This window comes from Corylus avellana, chromosome 4, assembly GCF_965113065.1.
Source record: "Corylus avellana chromosome 4, dhCorAvel1.hap1.2, whole genome shotgun sequence".
Classification (NCBI taxonomy): Eukaryota; Viridiplantae; Streptophyta; class Magnoliopsida; order Fagales; family Betulaceae; genus Corylus; species Corylus avellana.
Genome location: NC_142493.1, coordinates 1,041,467 through 1,057,303, shown reverse-complemented (window position 1 = coordinate 1,057,303; position 15,837 = coordinate 1,041,467). Strand labels below are relative to the sequence as shown.

The following is a 15,837-nucleotide window of genomic DNA, read 5'->3' as shown; positions in this document are numbered from 1 at the left end:
AAGATAGTCCACTCAAAAAAGCACTAAGAAAAGTCTCCAAAGGGTAGCTCAATTGGTTGCGAATCACGCCTCATGAAGCAGAAGTTTCTATTTTGAATCTCCGTCCCCCTCAAATGAAAGAACAAAAAAACATCAAGAAACGAAAAAAAAAAAAAACTGATGACATTGTGAACATGCTATGAATAAGGAAAAGGGAAGAGACATTCCTTGTGCCATGGATGAGGCTTTTTGTGTGGGAACTTAAATACATGCACTTTTATCTCCTGCCTTGTTGGACTTCCCAAAACCTGCACAAAAGTTTAAATTTCATGAGATAAAAATTTAGGACTTTCTTAGGGGTGCCTAAAATACTTGACTGCAAAATTATTCAAAAAACAGAAACAATATATGATGTATCATAAGGAAAACAGGTGATTTTGAACTTTTTTTTAACAATTAAAGTGCCTATTTTATAGTTTCAGAATGGTAAAAGTGCTTGTGCTCCTCTGTTTCCTATTCCGATCTTCACAAATCTAATGGTGAATATGTAAGCAAGTGATTAAAATTTGAGGTACAGTGTTACATACTCTTAACAATTAAGATATCAATTACTTAATTGTGTACATTTGGGTGGCTCTCATGGTTTAGCATTTAGATGGGATCAATACTATGTACATACCAAGTGGTCTGTTTTGGATTTGTGGTGCTGGAAAATTGGAGCAAAGTACAATAATGGAACCCAACAAAGTCCAAAACCTAGATGTCATTGTCCACCTTTTGTTTTTTCATGTGAAATAACTGAACCCCGACCTAAAAGCAAAAGTGAAAAGCTATCTAGATTTCTTTTTCTTTCTCTTGTTCTTTTACTCTTTTAATTTATCAATGATTAAGCTAAAAAAATCACATTTTTATTTATTTGTTTCAACTATCTACATTTTTAAAGTATTTACGTCTCATTATCTATTTTAGCTATCTACTTTTACTATTCAATTTAAATATTTTATTTTTTAAAACACATACATTCCAAAATTATGTGCGCTAAAATAGTTAGTCGAATACATCTACATTTTATATTTCATCCAAATTTACATTTTTACTAGTCAAAATAACACTTGGTTAGTGAAGTGTGAATTCTTGAACAATTTTCACATTCCCTCTTATCAACTCTTTTCATACCAATTTCTTTGTGAGCCTTGGAATTTGGAAATACAATCTAGCTAGTAATTTGACCAACCTTTTTATAGACAAGACCATTTAGATAGATGCACAAATTGGTTCTCCTATGATCTCAACATTGTATTTTATCTTTTCAAAACAAATAACATAAAAACACAAAAACACAAAAAAAAAAAAAAAGAAATCCTCTAAAACATATTATATTTGGTAACTGGTTATCTCAATCTAGTAGATTGAAAGCATGTGGATTATGAAAAGATAAAATTGCACATACAATATTATTCAACTTCATTTTTTATACTTTTTTAAGGCAATGCCACATTGAATTTATCATATTCTTTCCTTTCCTAACTTGTTAATAAGGAAGCAAATAAATAATGATCTTTTTAATATGTCATTTATTTAATATGACAATTTTAATAAAAAAAAAAAACATCCTAATTTGTCACATATTCTATTAAAAAAAAAAAAAAATCAGAATCACATGCTTTAAAGATAAATGTCTATTTAATAAAATGAATTAAACTAATTTTTTTCTAATCCAATAACAGAACACCAAATGTACACAAATTCTCTTGTTATAAAGCTCCAAAGCACCATAACCAAAGAACAAAACAAACACAACATAACACCATTACGAACTCTTTTAAAAAATCAAGATTGATATAAGACAAGTATCTTAACAATTTTTTTTTGTTTTTTTAAATAAATAAAAAATTGTAGATCATTGGAGGTAGCACGCGGCAAAGCAGTCATCATGATTAATTCTTACGGTTTATGACCCAACAGCTTATTCATAATTTAATTTCCTTTTCTTATTCATAATATGTGTTTTTTTTGACGATCTAGGTGGGGGTGATCCCAATTTTTTGTCTCTAGCCAAAAAAAAAAAAAAAAAAAAAAAAACCCAACTTTGTCTTCCATAGTTACGTGATCTAGTACCTCGTCGTCTTGTCCATTAATGGTGCAACGACGCACACCTGTCCGGCCACCGCCGTGTTTTTCGGAAGATGACGTGGCAATCGACCCAAAATTATCCACAAATAAACATTCAACCCCAAACGGAAACCAAAGAAAAAGAAAAAAAGAAATCCATAATTTGTTCATCTGAATTTCTTTTCTTCTCGAAATATATAAAAAGAAAGAAAGAATTTTGATGGCCTACATTGATTGTGAAATGAAGCTGTTTCCCAAAAAAAGCCAAAAACAGAAAATAAAGGAGAGATTCACATGCCCTCTGTGTTGTTTGTGCAAAAAGGTGACAAGAGCTTCCCACAGCTTTCAAAAAGGTCGAATTCAGACCCATCATCTAGATTCTTCATTGGAGAAGCGAGAGAGAAAATGGGTAATCTCTAGATGTGGATATAGAGAAAGAGAAGTTCTTTGTTTGTTGTTTTAGTGTATAGCAGAGAAAATCAGAGAGAGAGAGGATGGGTGGAGAGGAGAATGACATGGAGATAGAGGGGGGAATGGGGATGGGGATGGGGAGGGAGAGATCAGGTGCATCGTCGTCTTCGTCGTCGTCGTCGCTGAGAGAACCGCTTCTTCTGAGCAAGAGGATCAACAACACCTCTCAGCTCGCCATTGTTGGTGCCAATGTCTGCCCCATTGAGAGCCTCGACTACGAGTACGATCACTCTCTTCCTCAGCTCCTCAAACCTCTTCTTCTTTATCAAATTCATTATATTATTAGTATTATAATTGTGATTCTAGGCAGCCTCTGTTTGGTTTCCCAGAAAATGGAGGGACCTTTTGATTGGTTATTTTGTATTTAATTGTAATGCCTGAACTACTATTACATAGGATGTGGTTTTTTTGTTTATTACGGACGAATATGCATGCTTTAGAATTTTTAAGGTGTTCTTACCATTAAGTTTATTTCTCAAATTCTACTTATCAAAAAGGATTTTTCTCAAATTCTAACAATTGTTTTTAAATTAAATGGTTGACAATTATTGAAGTATTACTGTTCCAGCATTTACCACTTTTTCCAATTTAACATTAGATTTAATATATTGTATTTTAGCATATCTTATGGGTATGTTTGATAACGGTTTTAAAAGGTTTTTTGTTTTTGTTTTTGGTTTGAAAAAATATTTTGACGTGGAGTGCTTTTTGGTGGGATTCACATTTGAAACGCAATATGTGTTTGAATTGTTTGTTAATGGTTTTGAAAAAAAATGTGAGTAGAAAAGTGTTTTCAAAATCGGCCTGATCTTATGCACTATAATGGTATAACATAAATTGCTTTTCTACAAATGTATGATATGTTTGGATTTTCACAGAAATGAATAATAGTGTAGAAATTTATGATAAAATAAAAAAATACGAAAAGAATAGCGAAAGTGAGAACAAAGGGAGAATACAAAAATTTGGAGTGGTTCGGTCTTTAGAGTCGTGCGTCTACCACTAAGAAGTGGTTGATGGGTTATATCTTTATTGAATGACTTTAATCCAATTGTGTTATAGATAGGTCTATTCATAGGGAAAATATGATAGGTAAGGTAAACTAGAAAAGGTATATTTGATTACAGACCAACAACTATAGTAAATAACTGTAAGGAAAAATACATCAATATTAATATGGAAAGTATTCTATATATTCTAACTTCCCTTTAAACTCAAGGTGGAAGCTTGAGCTTCGAAGCAAATGGACTATGTCCTATATATTCAAACAAATAGATTATGTTCCATGGCACATTTATCATATTATGACCATTTGCTGTTAAACCAAACCTTTTGGTGTCATGTCATTAGACATAATCTCTTCGCTTTGTTTTCATAATCCTGTGGGCATGGTAGTGTTTCAGTTCAGAGAACTCAGACTATGCTGCAGCTCTTTCTAGGACCATGCATTTTGTTCTAAATCGTGCTTGTTAACTATTATATATGTTCTCATTGTTTATTTGCAATTTCGCAGGATTATCGAGAATGATCTTTTTAAACAGGATTGGAGATCTAGAACAAAAACTGAGATATTTCAGTATATTTTCTTGAAATGGACACTTGCACTCCTTATTGGTTTAAGTACAGGGCTTGTTGCCTTGTTCAATAACATTGCTGTTGAGAATATAGCCGGTTTCAAACTTCTGCTCACCAACAACCTCATGCTTAAGGATAAGTAAGTCTACCTGCCATCACCTGAATAGTATCAGAGTTACTTACAGCAATCAGGCCTTTACCTAATTTACCAAATGCTTCAATGTTTATTTATTTATTTATTTTTTCTGGAGGTGCAGTTATTTTCAATTTATTGTTTGCTTGGAATAAAGTATCAGCAGTGTTCCTGTAAGCTGTAACCTGATAGTTATATTCCCGTGATGCTAAATTCTTAATTGTCAGGTTTAAAGATTTGAAATTCCATGTACTTTTAACACCTATTTTAACATCCCTCTGAACCAGTGCCCTCTTTTTTGTTTTAAGTTTTAGTGGCATATTTCTGTGGTTAATTGCAAACGTCATGCATACTGGCCTAGCGGTCTTGAAGCATGTATTTAGAATCTCATTATTCAAAAGAGGACACATTTAGGATGCTTTTTCACCAGTTTCATTGCAATACCCTGATGTTGTTGGTTTTTGAGTGCATGCCTAGATGGAAGTTTAGAATTACTACTGGAAACCAGTAATGAAGAATACATTTTCCCTTTGCTTATTTTCTTTGCTTGTTTCTTTCTTTTGGAGGTAACTTTTTTCTTTCTTTCTAAGTGCTATTGAAGGTACTTAGAAATACTGTATTCTGGTAGTTTCATTAGAGTATTATTGTTGGGAAATTTCATGTGCTGTAGATGTTAAAATTTTTTGCTTCATAAAGTTAAAGTTCTCTGCTCAAATCATTTATTGTTCTACTTTTGAAATTCCAGGACTGATCTTTGTCCTGTTAATCCATTAACAGGACTTGTTCCTTAAATAAGTTCTGTGCTTGGGAACCCCAATACTCTTTAAGTTTGTAACACCTGTAAAATTTTTAGTAACTATGACGTGATCTTAACTCCAGTGCAGGTATTATCAGGCATTTGGTGCATATGCTGGTTGTAACATGGTTTTGGCCATTGCTGCTTCTGTGCTCTGTGCGTATATTGCTCCTGCAGCAGCAGGCTCTGGCATACCTGAGGTGAAAGCTTACCTCAATGGTATAGATGCTCATTCTATATTGGCTCCAAGCACCCTCTTTGTAAAGGTGAGTAACAAACTCAAACTCAAACTCAAACTCTCTCTCTCTCTCTCTCTCCATATATATAATATATAGATCGTTTTTTTTTTTTTTTTTTTTTTTCTGGAGGGATATGGACGTCTTTAACTCTTCTATAACAACTTTTTAGCCATTATATTTAACAATTTGTGTTGCTATGCTATGAAGTTTGCACAAAAGGATGCATTTGACAAATGATTTGTCCATAAACTTTACTATAAACCATGTAACAAAGTCTATCCCCTTGTGACTTAAAAGCAACCCCTCCCTCATATGGCATATTGTCAGAACTCATAAAATTCAACTAGGTCTTAGTTAGGATAAGTACAGGTAAAGCCCAACACTCAATCAGGGCCTTCATGAGGCTGCAAATTGGCCTCTTTCACCATGTTTTAAGCCTACCAACGATTTTCAGGAAAAAAAAAAAAAAAGAAGATTACTAGGCCATAAATTATTGTTAATTAAAAGCAGTCACAAAAGTTCATAATACCAAGAAAGAAAAAGAGAGAAGAGAATATTATTGAAAGATATACAAATTGGTCTTAGGTGAATGATGAAGATGACAGTAACGTAGTCAGGTTTTAGATTTAATTCAATTGCTTATGGGATGTGCATATAGCTATCCAGGATTTATGCAAGACTTCCCAGGGAACAACTAGATCTATGTTGCCTATCCAAAAAATAAAAAGGATTTATGCAACTTTAATGGAATCTATTTCCTAGTATACAATTTATTTTATGGCATCCATTGAGAACAAGGTGCTACCTAACGCATTGTCCAAGCCAGGTGGACATAGAATCTTGGGTTTGAAACTGATACATTTGTATGTGCAAGATCAGGGTCAACTATCACAACAAACAAGGGGCCTGATGCAGGACAAAACACAATAATAAATCTTCCAAGTTGTTTTGCTGCTATTACTTGTAAATTGTGAAACTTCTGCTTCTGATTGCTTTAGTGCCTTCAGTTCTTTGTTATGTGGTGGATACTAGAGATCTTTCCTTTCATTCAATCGGATGTTCTAATTGTTGTCACTATAAAAATTACAAGTTCTAAATTTGGAAGGTAAGATCTTTATTATTTTCTGCATCAAATCAAATATAAAGTTCTCGTGTACTTAAGGTGTCCAAGATTGTGAGAATCTACCAACTTGGAAGTTATTTTGTCAATAAATTTGTATTAATTAAACCATCAAAATGTGGCAGATTTTTGGTTCCATTTTTGGAGTTGCTGCTGGATTTGTTGTGGGTAAGGAAGGACCTATGGTACACACTGGTGCCTGTGTAGCCTCGTTACTTGGACAGGGTGGTTCTCGCAAGTATCGGTTGACTTGGAAATGGCTCAGATACTTCAAAAATGATCGTGACCGGCGTGATTTGATCACTTGTGGTGCTGCTGCTGGTGTAGCAGCTGCCTTCCGTGCCCCAGTTGGTGGGGTCCTCTTTGCACTGGAAGAAGCAGCTTCATGGTCTCTCTCTCTCTCTCTCTGTTTGGTGTTATATTAGCAGCTGCTAGATTTTCACAATGAGCTGTTTTAGACATACAAAATTGTTAGATTACTTAAACAAGTTTTCTTGGTGGAAGAATACATACATATAAAAATTGAAAAGCTGCCAGCTTAAAGCTTTGGAAGAAAAAAAAAATCTGAGGAAAGAAAACCATGTGCGATAGCCACCTCAGATTATATTCAAGTTCCATTGAGAGTCATGCAGCCTAATTTGATATGTTTTTTTTTTTACTTGCCAAAAAAGATATGCATGCTTCTTTGTCTTGTGATTTCATTTGATGTACAAAATAAACAGAGTTTAATTTGTTAAGAGCAAAAAATGAAAATAGAATAGGTTGGAGACTTTTCTGATATATTGGATGCTTGTGAACATCAATCGTTACAATTGTCCATAACTCCTTTGGACTTGATGAGCTAATTTGATCTCTCATGAAACCTGGGAAAACTTTTAGCATTTCTGCAGGCAGGGGCCTTACTTTTTAGCAATTCCAATAACTTAATTTCAGAAAGTTTAGTTTAATATTTAATCTGGTTGATGTAAATTCACTGATTCTCTTGGAATTATGGTATAAGCATAGACCTTGAGGTTCTCATCTCCTTTCTTTTTCAAGGTAATTAGTGTCTTCTATTTGACTTTTAGGTGGAGGAGTGCTCTTCTTTGGAGGACATTTTTTACGACAGCTGTAGTAGCAGTAGTTCTGAGGGTTTCCATGGTATTTTGCCGGAGTGGAAAATGTGGATTATTTGGGGAAGGAGGCCTGATCATGTTTGATGTCAATTCAGCAAAGCCCACGTACAGCATCCCAGATCTATTGGCAGTGATATTCCTTGGTGTTATTGGAGGCATTTTCGGGAGCCTTTACAATTATCTTGTTGACAAGGTCCTTCGCACTTATGGCATTATCAACAAGTATGCCCGTGGAATTCCCTTTATGTTTATAAGTATACCAATGGGTTATATTTGTCTCTCTACTATCTTTCATATCACAGACAACACAACCACATACAACACATTTATATCTATATTTAAGATATGTATACAGACACTGCATTAACAGCTCTCAAAGCTCTTTTTAACCACTAAAATAAACTGTGGGTATGCAGAATTGTCCTGTTGCTAATTTTTGGGAATGAATTGCAGGAGGGATCCTTCACTTAAAGTCATTCTTGCCATGACCATCTCCTTTTTGACCTCTTGTTGTTCTTATGGCCTACCATGGTTATCACAATGCATTCCTTGTCCTACAAACTTGGGGGATCAATGCCCCACCGTAGGTCGCTCTGGAAACTACAAGAATTTCCAATGTCCACCTAACCATTACAATGACCTTGCCTCCCTCTTTATGACTACCAATGATGATGCTATCCGCAACTTATTTAGCTCTGCTTCTGACAAGGAATTTCACCTCTCTACTCTTATAGTTTTCTTTGCCGCCATATACTTCCTAGGCATCATCACTTACGGAATTGCTGTTCCCTCTGGGCTCTTCATTCCGGTCATACTTGCTGGGGCCTCTTATGGACGCCTTCTTGGGATTCTCCTTGGTTCTCTCTCTGATCTAGATGCGGGCCTCTTTGCCCTACTTGGAGCTGCCTCCTTTCTGGGGGGCACCATGAGAATGACTGTTTCTCTGTGTGTGATACTTCTTGAACTTACTAATGATCTATTAATGCTCCCATTGGTGATGCTAGTTCTTCTTATTTCGAAAACTGTGGCTGATTGTTTCAACAAGGGTGTGTATGACCAAATTGTGAAAATGAAGGGGTTACCATTCATGGAAGCCCATGCAGAACCATACATGAGGCACTTAGTTGCCAGTGATGTTGTTTCTGGTCCATTAGTTACATTTTCTGGTGTTGAAAAAGTGGGGACTATATTACATGCTCTAAAAATAACAAGGCATAACGGGTTTCCTGTGATTGATGAGCCACCTTTCTCCGATGCTCCGGAGTTGTGTGGGCTTGTTTTGAGGTCTCATCTACTGGTATTACTTAAAGGAAAGAAGTTCACAAGGCAGAGGGTGATGACGGGATCTGAGATGATGAAGAGGTTCAATGCCCATGATTTTGCCAAGGCAGGATCAGGCAAAGGGATCAAGCTGGAGGATTTAGACATGAAGGAAGAGGAGATGGAGATGTATGTTGATCTCCATCCCATAACTAATTCCTCCCCATACACAGTAGTGGAGACAATGTCTCTGGCTAAAGCTGCACTTCTCTTTCGAGAGGTTGGCCTTAGGCACTTGTTGGTTGTGCCAAAGACGCCAGGGGTAAACATCTCTCTCTGTCTCTGCTATAATATATATTTGAAATTCACTAATTAATACGAATAAATGTATAACTAGTGTTGACGTTTTTACACTTTGATTGCAGAGGCCTCCAATTGTTGGAATCCTGACACGACATGATTTCATGCCAGAGCATATATTGGGACTGTACCCACACTTTCACCCTCACAAGTAGAAGAGCAAGAAATCTACTCTAGTCAAGTATTTTGTGATTTTGATTGATTTTTTGTATTATTGTTAATTTTCATTTCTAGATTCTTGGCAATGTAACTTGTTATGACAAAGAAAACGTGATGCTTCTTTGTGTTAATATATATGAGCCCTAGCTTTACCCCCTCTTGACATGGGGTAATATGAATTTGTTGAGTTCACTCTTTTGCAAGGAAATTTAAGGAGTATTCAAATCCTATTGAAGGTCCTCCTAAGTTAAGATGACCCAAAGGTGTTGTTATTCATAGTTTGGACAATGCTTTTTGGTTAGACAATTTCTATGATCAGTTTAATCTGTTTGGTGTTTAATTATTAAGACTTTGGGATTCATTTTAATGGCAAAATATTTTTGAAGGTGCATTTGGACCAAAATCATGAAGTTATGAGAAGTTCACTTGAAGAAACCCTTCCCTCGTATGGTATATTGTCTTAATTAGGATAAGTACAGGTAAAGGCCAATACTAAATCAGGTCCTTCCTAAGGGTGCAAATTTGAATGTTTGGAATTATTTCATTTTGTTTTTTTTTAAAAAAAAAAAAAAAAAATTGGGGTATTTTGGTAATTTTGACACTCCTCCCATATGATTTAACCGAAAAAATTAACGGAGGAATGACTTTTCAAAAAATTGAAACTTCAGAAGTTTGATATACTAAATTGAGTGATGGAATTTCAAGAGAGTTGAGTGAACTTTAAAAAAAAAAAAAAAAAAAAAAAAAAAAAAAGATTAATAGCGAAGGCTATAAATTATTTTTAATTAAAAGCAATCACATAGGTTCATAATATCAAGAAAGAAAAAGAAAAAGAAAATATTATTGAAAGATATAAAAACTAACAAAATTTCTTATCTTTTAACTACCATTACCATTATATAATTTTAGTTTATTCGAGAAATTAATCATCTCATGATCTTTATAATTATCTATGAACCTAAAAAGGTTGATAACTCGAGTATATGTTTAATTACTTTGTATGAGAAAAGTAGTTTCAAAGATTTTTAGCTACAGAGTCCACATGACCGGTTCAGCAATTTTGCTCATACATTTTTCACAAATATGTATATATAGTATTAACCGGTTCAGCAACCTAAAACAACTTGCGGTAAAAAGAATATGTTGGAGAGAGGTAAAGTAATTAAGATTTCTCTAAAACACTTACAGTAGACATCGAAACAAAATCAAATAATATTAATAAATATATAAGCGAAGAGTTTTAGTCGTAAGCAATATATGTCAAAATAAATTATATATATACAATAACTGTCAATAAGCTTCTTGCTCTCTTTCACACACGTACATATGTCAACTAATTAAGCAAAAAAAAGTTACTTTACTCTCTTTTACTTATACGACTCAAATCATGCGAATGATGGATGTTACATTTGCATTGAGTACATTCTAAGGCCATGCCGTCATAAAAATGCTCACCACATACGTCACATGGAGGAGAATGCTCACTCTTTTGGACAACAGTGAGAGGATGCTTGTGATCTTCATTCGTGAAAGTTCTTCCGTAGTTAATGCATGGATTCTCTCCAAGAACGCATTGGACATGAGAAGAAAAGTCGCATTTTACACAGTAATAGAACCAATAATCTGGATGCTCTCTTTTTTCTTCACAAATTAGGCAATAATAATCTCCAAAATTATCTTCACGTGTATATGAGAGTTTTAGGAGATGTATATCATATGCGTATCTGGTTACGAGTGGAAGAGTTGCACATCTAATACATAAGGTGAACTTGTCACAATCAGTGCAGGCAAAGCTATTCACACCTTCTTTAGTACCACAAGCATTGCAAGTTCTTGCTAAAGATCCCTTAACAAGGAAGAGAGAGTGTTGGTGACCTTCATGTTTAAGGGTATCCGGAATTAAACAACATTGAACATCAAATTTGTATAATCTAGAACATTTGTCACATCTATAGGTAAAGCCATTGCGGTAACGTCTACAAGCGCCACACCAGAAGAGTCCACCCATGGATGGGGCTTGTGAGAAGAGGGTGAGAGGATGCTGGTGTAATAGCCCTCGCTTAATGGTTGTGGGTACTTTAGTACATCTGTTATGGATGAAGAATTTGCATTGTGTACAGCCATAGAATGGAGCACCAGGGATTATAAATTGCATACACGCTTCGCAACGCTTGTCATCTATAAACTCTTCATTGCTCTGGATTAAGTTATGTTGTGGATGACTGAAATGCTTGATCTCCTTAAGGCCAGCTATTTGGTCCTCTACACGACTGATTCCTTCCACCAAATGAACCAAATGAGATTCATAGCCAATAGAATTACCTACGAACGACTCTGTGTGTTGATCTAATCCACAACTCAAGTGGGCAATGTAATCACATCTTTTACAATAGTAAGCCCCATACTCTGTATTCACCTTTCTATAACACAGTTTGCAAAATACGTTGCGTTGCTTCTTGACTTGACCAAGAAAATAGGTGCGAATGAGGGAGTGATCATGTATAGTAATTTTGATGGTGTGTGGAAATTGATCACACTTACCATGAATCAAAGACTCGGCAGATGCTACATAGGTAGGCAATACCCTTGATTTCCTCACCACAAGCTTCGCAAGTGAACTGCATTTGCTTCCGCATGGGAAAGAGTGCGTGTTGGTTGCACTCCTCATCACTAAGTCGCCAGCGGGAAGCACATTTGACTTCGAGGACAAAATGACAGAGGGAACAATTGTAAACAAAGCAATATTCCTTGAAAGGTTTGTGGCAAACATAACAACGTTCACGAATAAATGTAAAGAAAACGTTCTTGCGTGACACTCTAAGAAAAAGGGTGTGTTTTGGGTGCATGGGGTTTTGTATCACGTGAGATAGCTCTGAGCACGATTTATGAAGATAGAAAGTGCATCTGGGAATGGAGCATTTATAGGTCGGACCAAATGCTGGTTCTTTGCATCCCATGCAAACAACTTTCTGCTTGTCACCATTGTTTGGCTCTTCTACGAAGATCAAATGATGTCTTTCCCTCAAATAATGATGTTCGACCTTCATCTCTGTTGCATATGTTGGCTTGGTACATGATTTATGTAGAAAGAAGTTGCATTCCAAGCACTTGTAGGCGGGACGTCCCAATATTTCTATCTTGCACAGCCAGCAAACAACTTGGTTGTTGCGATCACTTTCCAGCCCCTCACAGAAGATCAAGTGATGCCATAAACTGCAATCTCCGACATCCATCTCTCTCACTCTCTTAAACACACAGGGACGAAGCTATAGCTAGTTAGTATTCAGATTTGAGAACAAAGACTATATATTATATATATATAGCATGGTTTGTAAACATTATTAAATAAGATCTGGTGCCCGCCACTTATTTGGTCTTTAAGAGGAAAGTCAAATGAGATGGCTCATATTTTGTGCTTATATGTTGAATTCTTGAGATGGCTCATAATTAATTAAGACTGTCAAGTGTATGATATGATTAAAAACTGGGAAGAAGACAAAATATTTCAAATATCCTGCAAGTTGTTCGGTTTTAAATTATTAATGAGGCAAGTCAAATTAGCTAATAAAAATTATTAGTAAAATTAATTAATACAAAAAAAAAAGAAAAAAAAAAAGAGAGACAAGTGGATTGCAATCAAATTGAGCAATAACAACTACTATAAACAGAGGCAGAACCAGACATTTAAGGGCGAGGGACAAAATTAAAAAAAAAATAAAAGTTTGAGAGTAAAAATTTAATTTTGGAGGAACATTTCATAAAAAATCATAAATTTTAGGAGAAATTTTAAAATTTTGGCCGAGAGGACATTAGCCTCCCAAACTAATACACAGTTCCGCCCCTGGCAATAAACATATTATCAACTTTTGAGCTTTAACAAGTTATCTTCGAAATACATATATGCATGCATGCTAGATATCACAACAAAAATAATAGCAATAGATAGAGATATGGGGTGTAAGTAACCAAGGAAAAAGAAATGAGAGAGGGAGAGAGTACGTAGTACCTTCTCTAGACCTTCAAGCTTGTTATGCCACTTGTAGATTAATTGAAATTAAAATTCCTCTGTACAAAAAAAACTACAAATTTGTTGATTGTATATAAAGAACCTAGCTAGTTCATCAATCCTTTCTTCTTTTCTTTCCCTCTGCGCATTCTTTTTCTCTTTATTTTCTTTTCTTTTTTTCACATGCTTCTTTATTCTTTTCTTTATCTTCATACCTTTTCTTTTCTTATATAATATTCCCCCTCTTTTATTTATTTTTATTCATGCTCCTTTACTTATTCTCTTGTGTTATTCTTTTCTTCCAAGCTGATATATATATTATTAATTGAAGTATAGTCATCCTTGGGTACATAGAAACATATTTGTTTACTGATTGTACTGGATGTAAATGAAATGCAATGATATGTGAGAGAAAGAGAGGGAATAAAATAGAAGGGCTATGAACAAATATATAGGTAGCATTAATATTCTCTTCTAATTGTGAAAATATCTCAAAGTCTACAATTAACACCATAAATTTGAAAGACTGCTAAAATAATACCACATAAAGCATATGGAATTACATTTTATAGAAAGAAGAAAAAAAAATGAGCTACATTATAATAGGATGCAATAACAAGGTAATTAACTCCTAAATACAATTAAAACAAATTGTGAAACTCCACAAAACTCCCTTAAACTTCCACGCTTTTTGAAAGTACTCCCAAAGTTCAAAAACTCTTAATTAAGGGTATCAAACTTTCAATTTCTTTCAATTATCTCATTTCTTTAGATCTGTCAAAATGTCTAAAATACCTATTTTTTATCATAAGAAAATAAAAAATTGTGTGGATGCATGGGGTGGTGGCAGCCGCGGTGTGTTGGGGAATTGGCCGGGAAGTAGTGAATGTGGAAGAGATACAAGTAGAGCCACCAAAATCATGTGACGTTCGATTGTGTCAAAATCATATATATATATAACCCGACTCATTTAATTAATAAGGTCAAATCCCTCAACACTGAGACGACCCGTTTAAATAAACAAGTAACATGACACAACGTGCATAACTTGTTTAATAAATAGATTGTGTTGGGTTGACCCAAACACAACTCATTTCAACATGTTTACTATAAATTGGCTAAATTGACCTAAATACTTGATATAATTTGATTAGCACAATTTCATATCTTATAAGCATATATTATATCAATTATACACATTTGCAACTAGATTGATGGCACTCAATTTAATAGTCAATATTCAATTATATATCTATAACCATAATTAATAAACATAACACAGTTTCGCATTGCAATATTCAATCAAAATAATATTATAGTCCAATAAAGTTCACTTACATAAACAAACACATATCAATAGAGAAAATAAGATTATATTCCAACGAATAACATGATAACCTCCTCACTAAGCATCAACTTACTTCTTAACAGAATGGAAAGTAGATGGAATTCAATTCTTTTCTTTAATTACCTCTACATACACATTCTTTCCTTCTCTTCTTCTTCTTTTCTTTTTCATAAGCTCATTTACTCTCATCCTTTATCCTTTTCTTTTTGTCTACATATCTCTTCTTTTCTCATTCTCCCTCTTATATATTATTTTTCATGCTCCTTTATTGCTTTATCCTTTTCTTTTTCTTTTTCATTTTCACACCTTTTCTTGCAAGGTGATATCTATTGTCGGTGTCTCACCATAATTAAGAGCCAGTAACATTGAAGTTTAGCATATCCTTGAGTACATAAAAACATATGTGTTTACTAAATGTACTGGATGTAATACAATAATATGTGAGAGAAAGAGAGGGAATAAAATAGAAAAGTTACAAACAAATAGGTAGCAATATTCTCTTATAATTGTGCAAATATCTAAAAAGTATACAATTAACACTATAAAATTTGAAAGAACGCTAAAAATAATACCACATAAAGAATATGGAATTACATTTAAAAGAAGAAATTTGCTAAATTATAATCGGATGGAATAGAAAAGTAATTATATCTCACAATTAAACTAGCCAAGTTGTAGCTTACGTTCATAAGTATTTAACCCCTAAATACAATAAAAAATGAAAAGAATTTCAAACAATAAAAAAACTTTACAAAGGGACAATAACAAGCCCATTGGACTAAGGAACAAGGTCCAATAACAATGGGCCCAAAGAGAGATCCAGCCCACAAGCCCCGTAGGAGAACCCCATAACAACAAATATGGTTGTCAATTTACTGATACGATCGAGTTCTTCAAAGGACTTCAAGTACTAGGCGATTGCGGCATAAGCGATTGCGGTTATTCTCTCTTAACTTAATTGCAACCGCTTTAAATGGTTATTAATCTTGGCAGCTAATTAAGTTGCCCAATTTTATAAGAATAAGGCTAAATATGTCCATCCAGCAAGAAAAATGCTTAAAAAAAATTTACTAGTCACATTAGTCATACTAAACTAATTACTATTATTATAATATGCTCAACTTTGGAAATGATGAAGCTAGTGGCAGCTCTTCAATGGAAGTT

The 15,837-nt window shown here is 34.3% G+C and overlaps 1 protein-coding gene and 1 pseudogene across 1 annotated transcript; one reads left to right on the top strand and one right to left on the bottom strand.

Moving 5' to 3' along the window:
* Positions 1-2,585: 2,585 nt before the first annotated feature.
* On the top strand, positions 2,586-9,549 carry CLC-C (chloride channel C). The gene is made up of 7 exons (XM_059591032.2): positions 2,586-2,782; positions 4,076-4,276; positions 5,155-5,332; positions 6,551-6,813; positions 7,493-7,762; positions 7,994-9,122; positions 9,226-9,549. Exons 1-7 carry the CDS (start codon positions 2,586-2,588, stop codon positions 9,313-9,315), a joined length of 2,328 nt encoding a protein of 775 aa, XP_059447015.2. The 3' UTR covers positions 9,316-9,549.
* Positions 9,550-11,047: 1,498 nt separating this feature from the next.
* LOC148586085 (uncharacterized) lies at positions 11,048-12,563 on the bottom strand (annotated as a pseudogene).
* Positions 12,564-15,837: the final 3,274 nt, after the last annotated feature.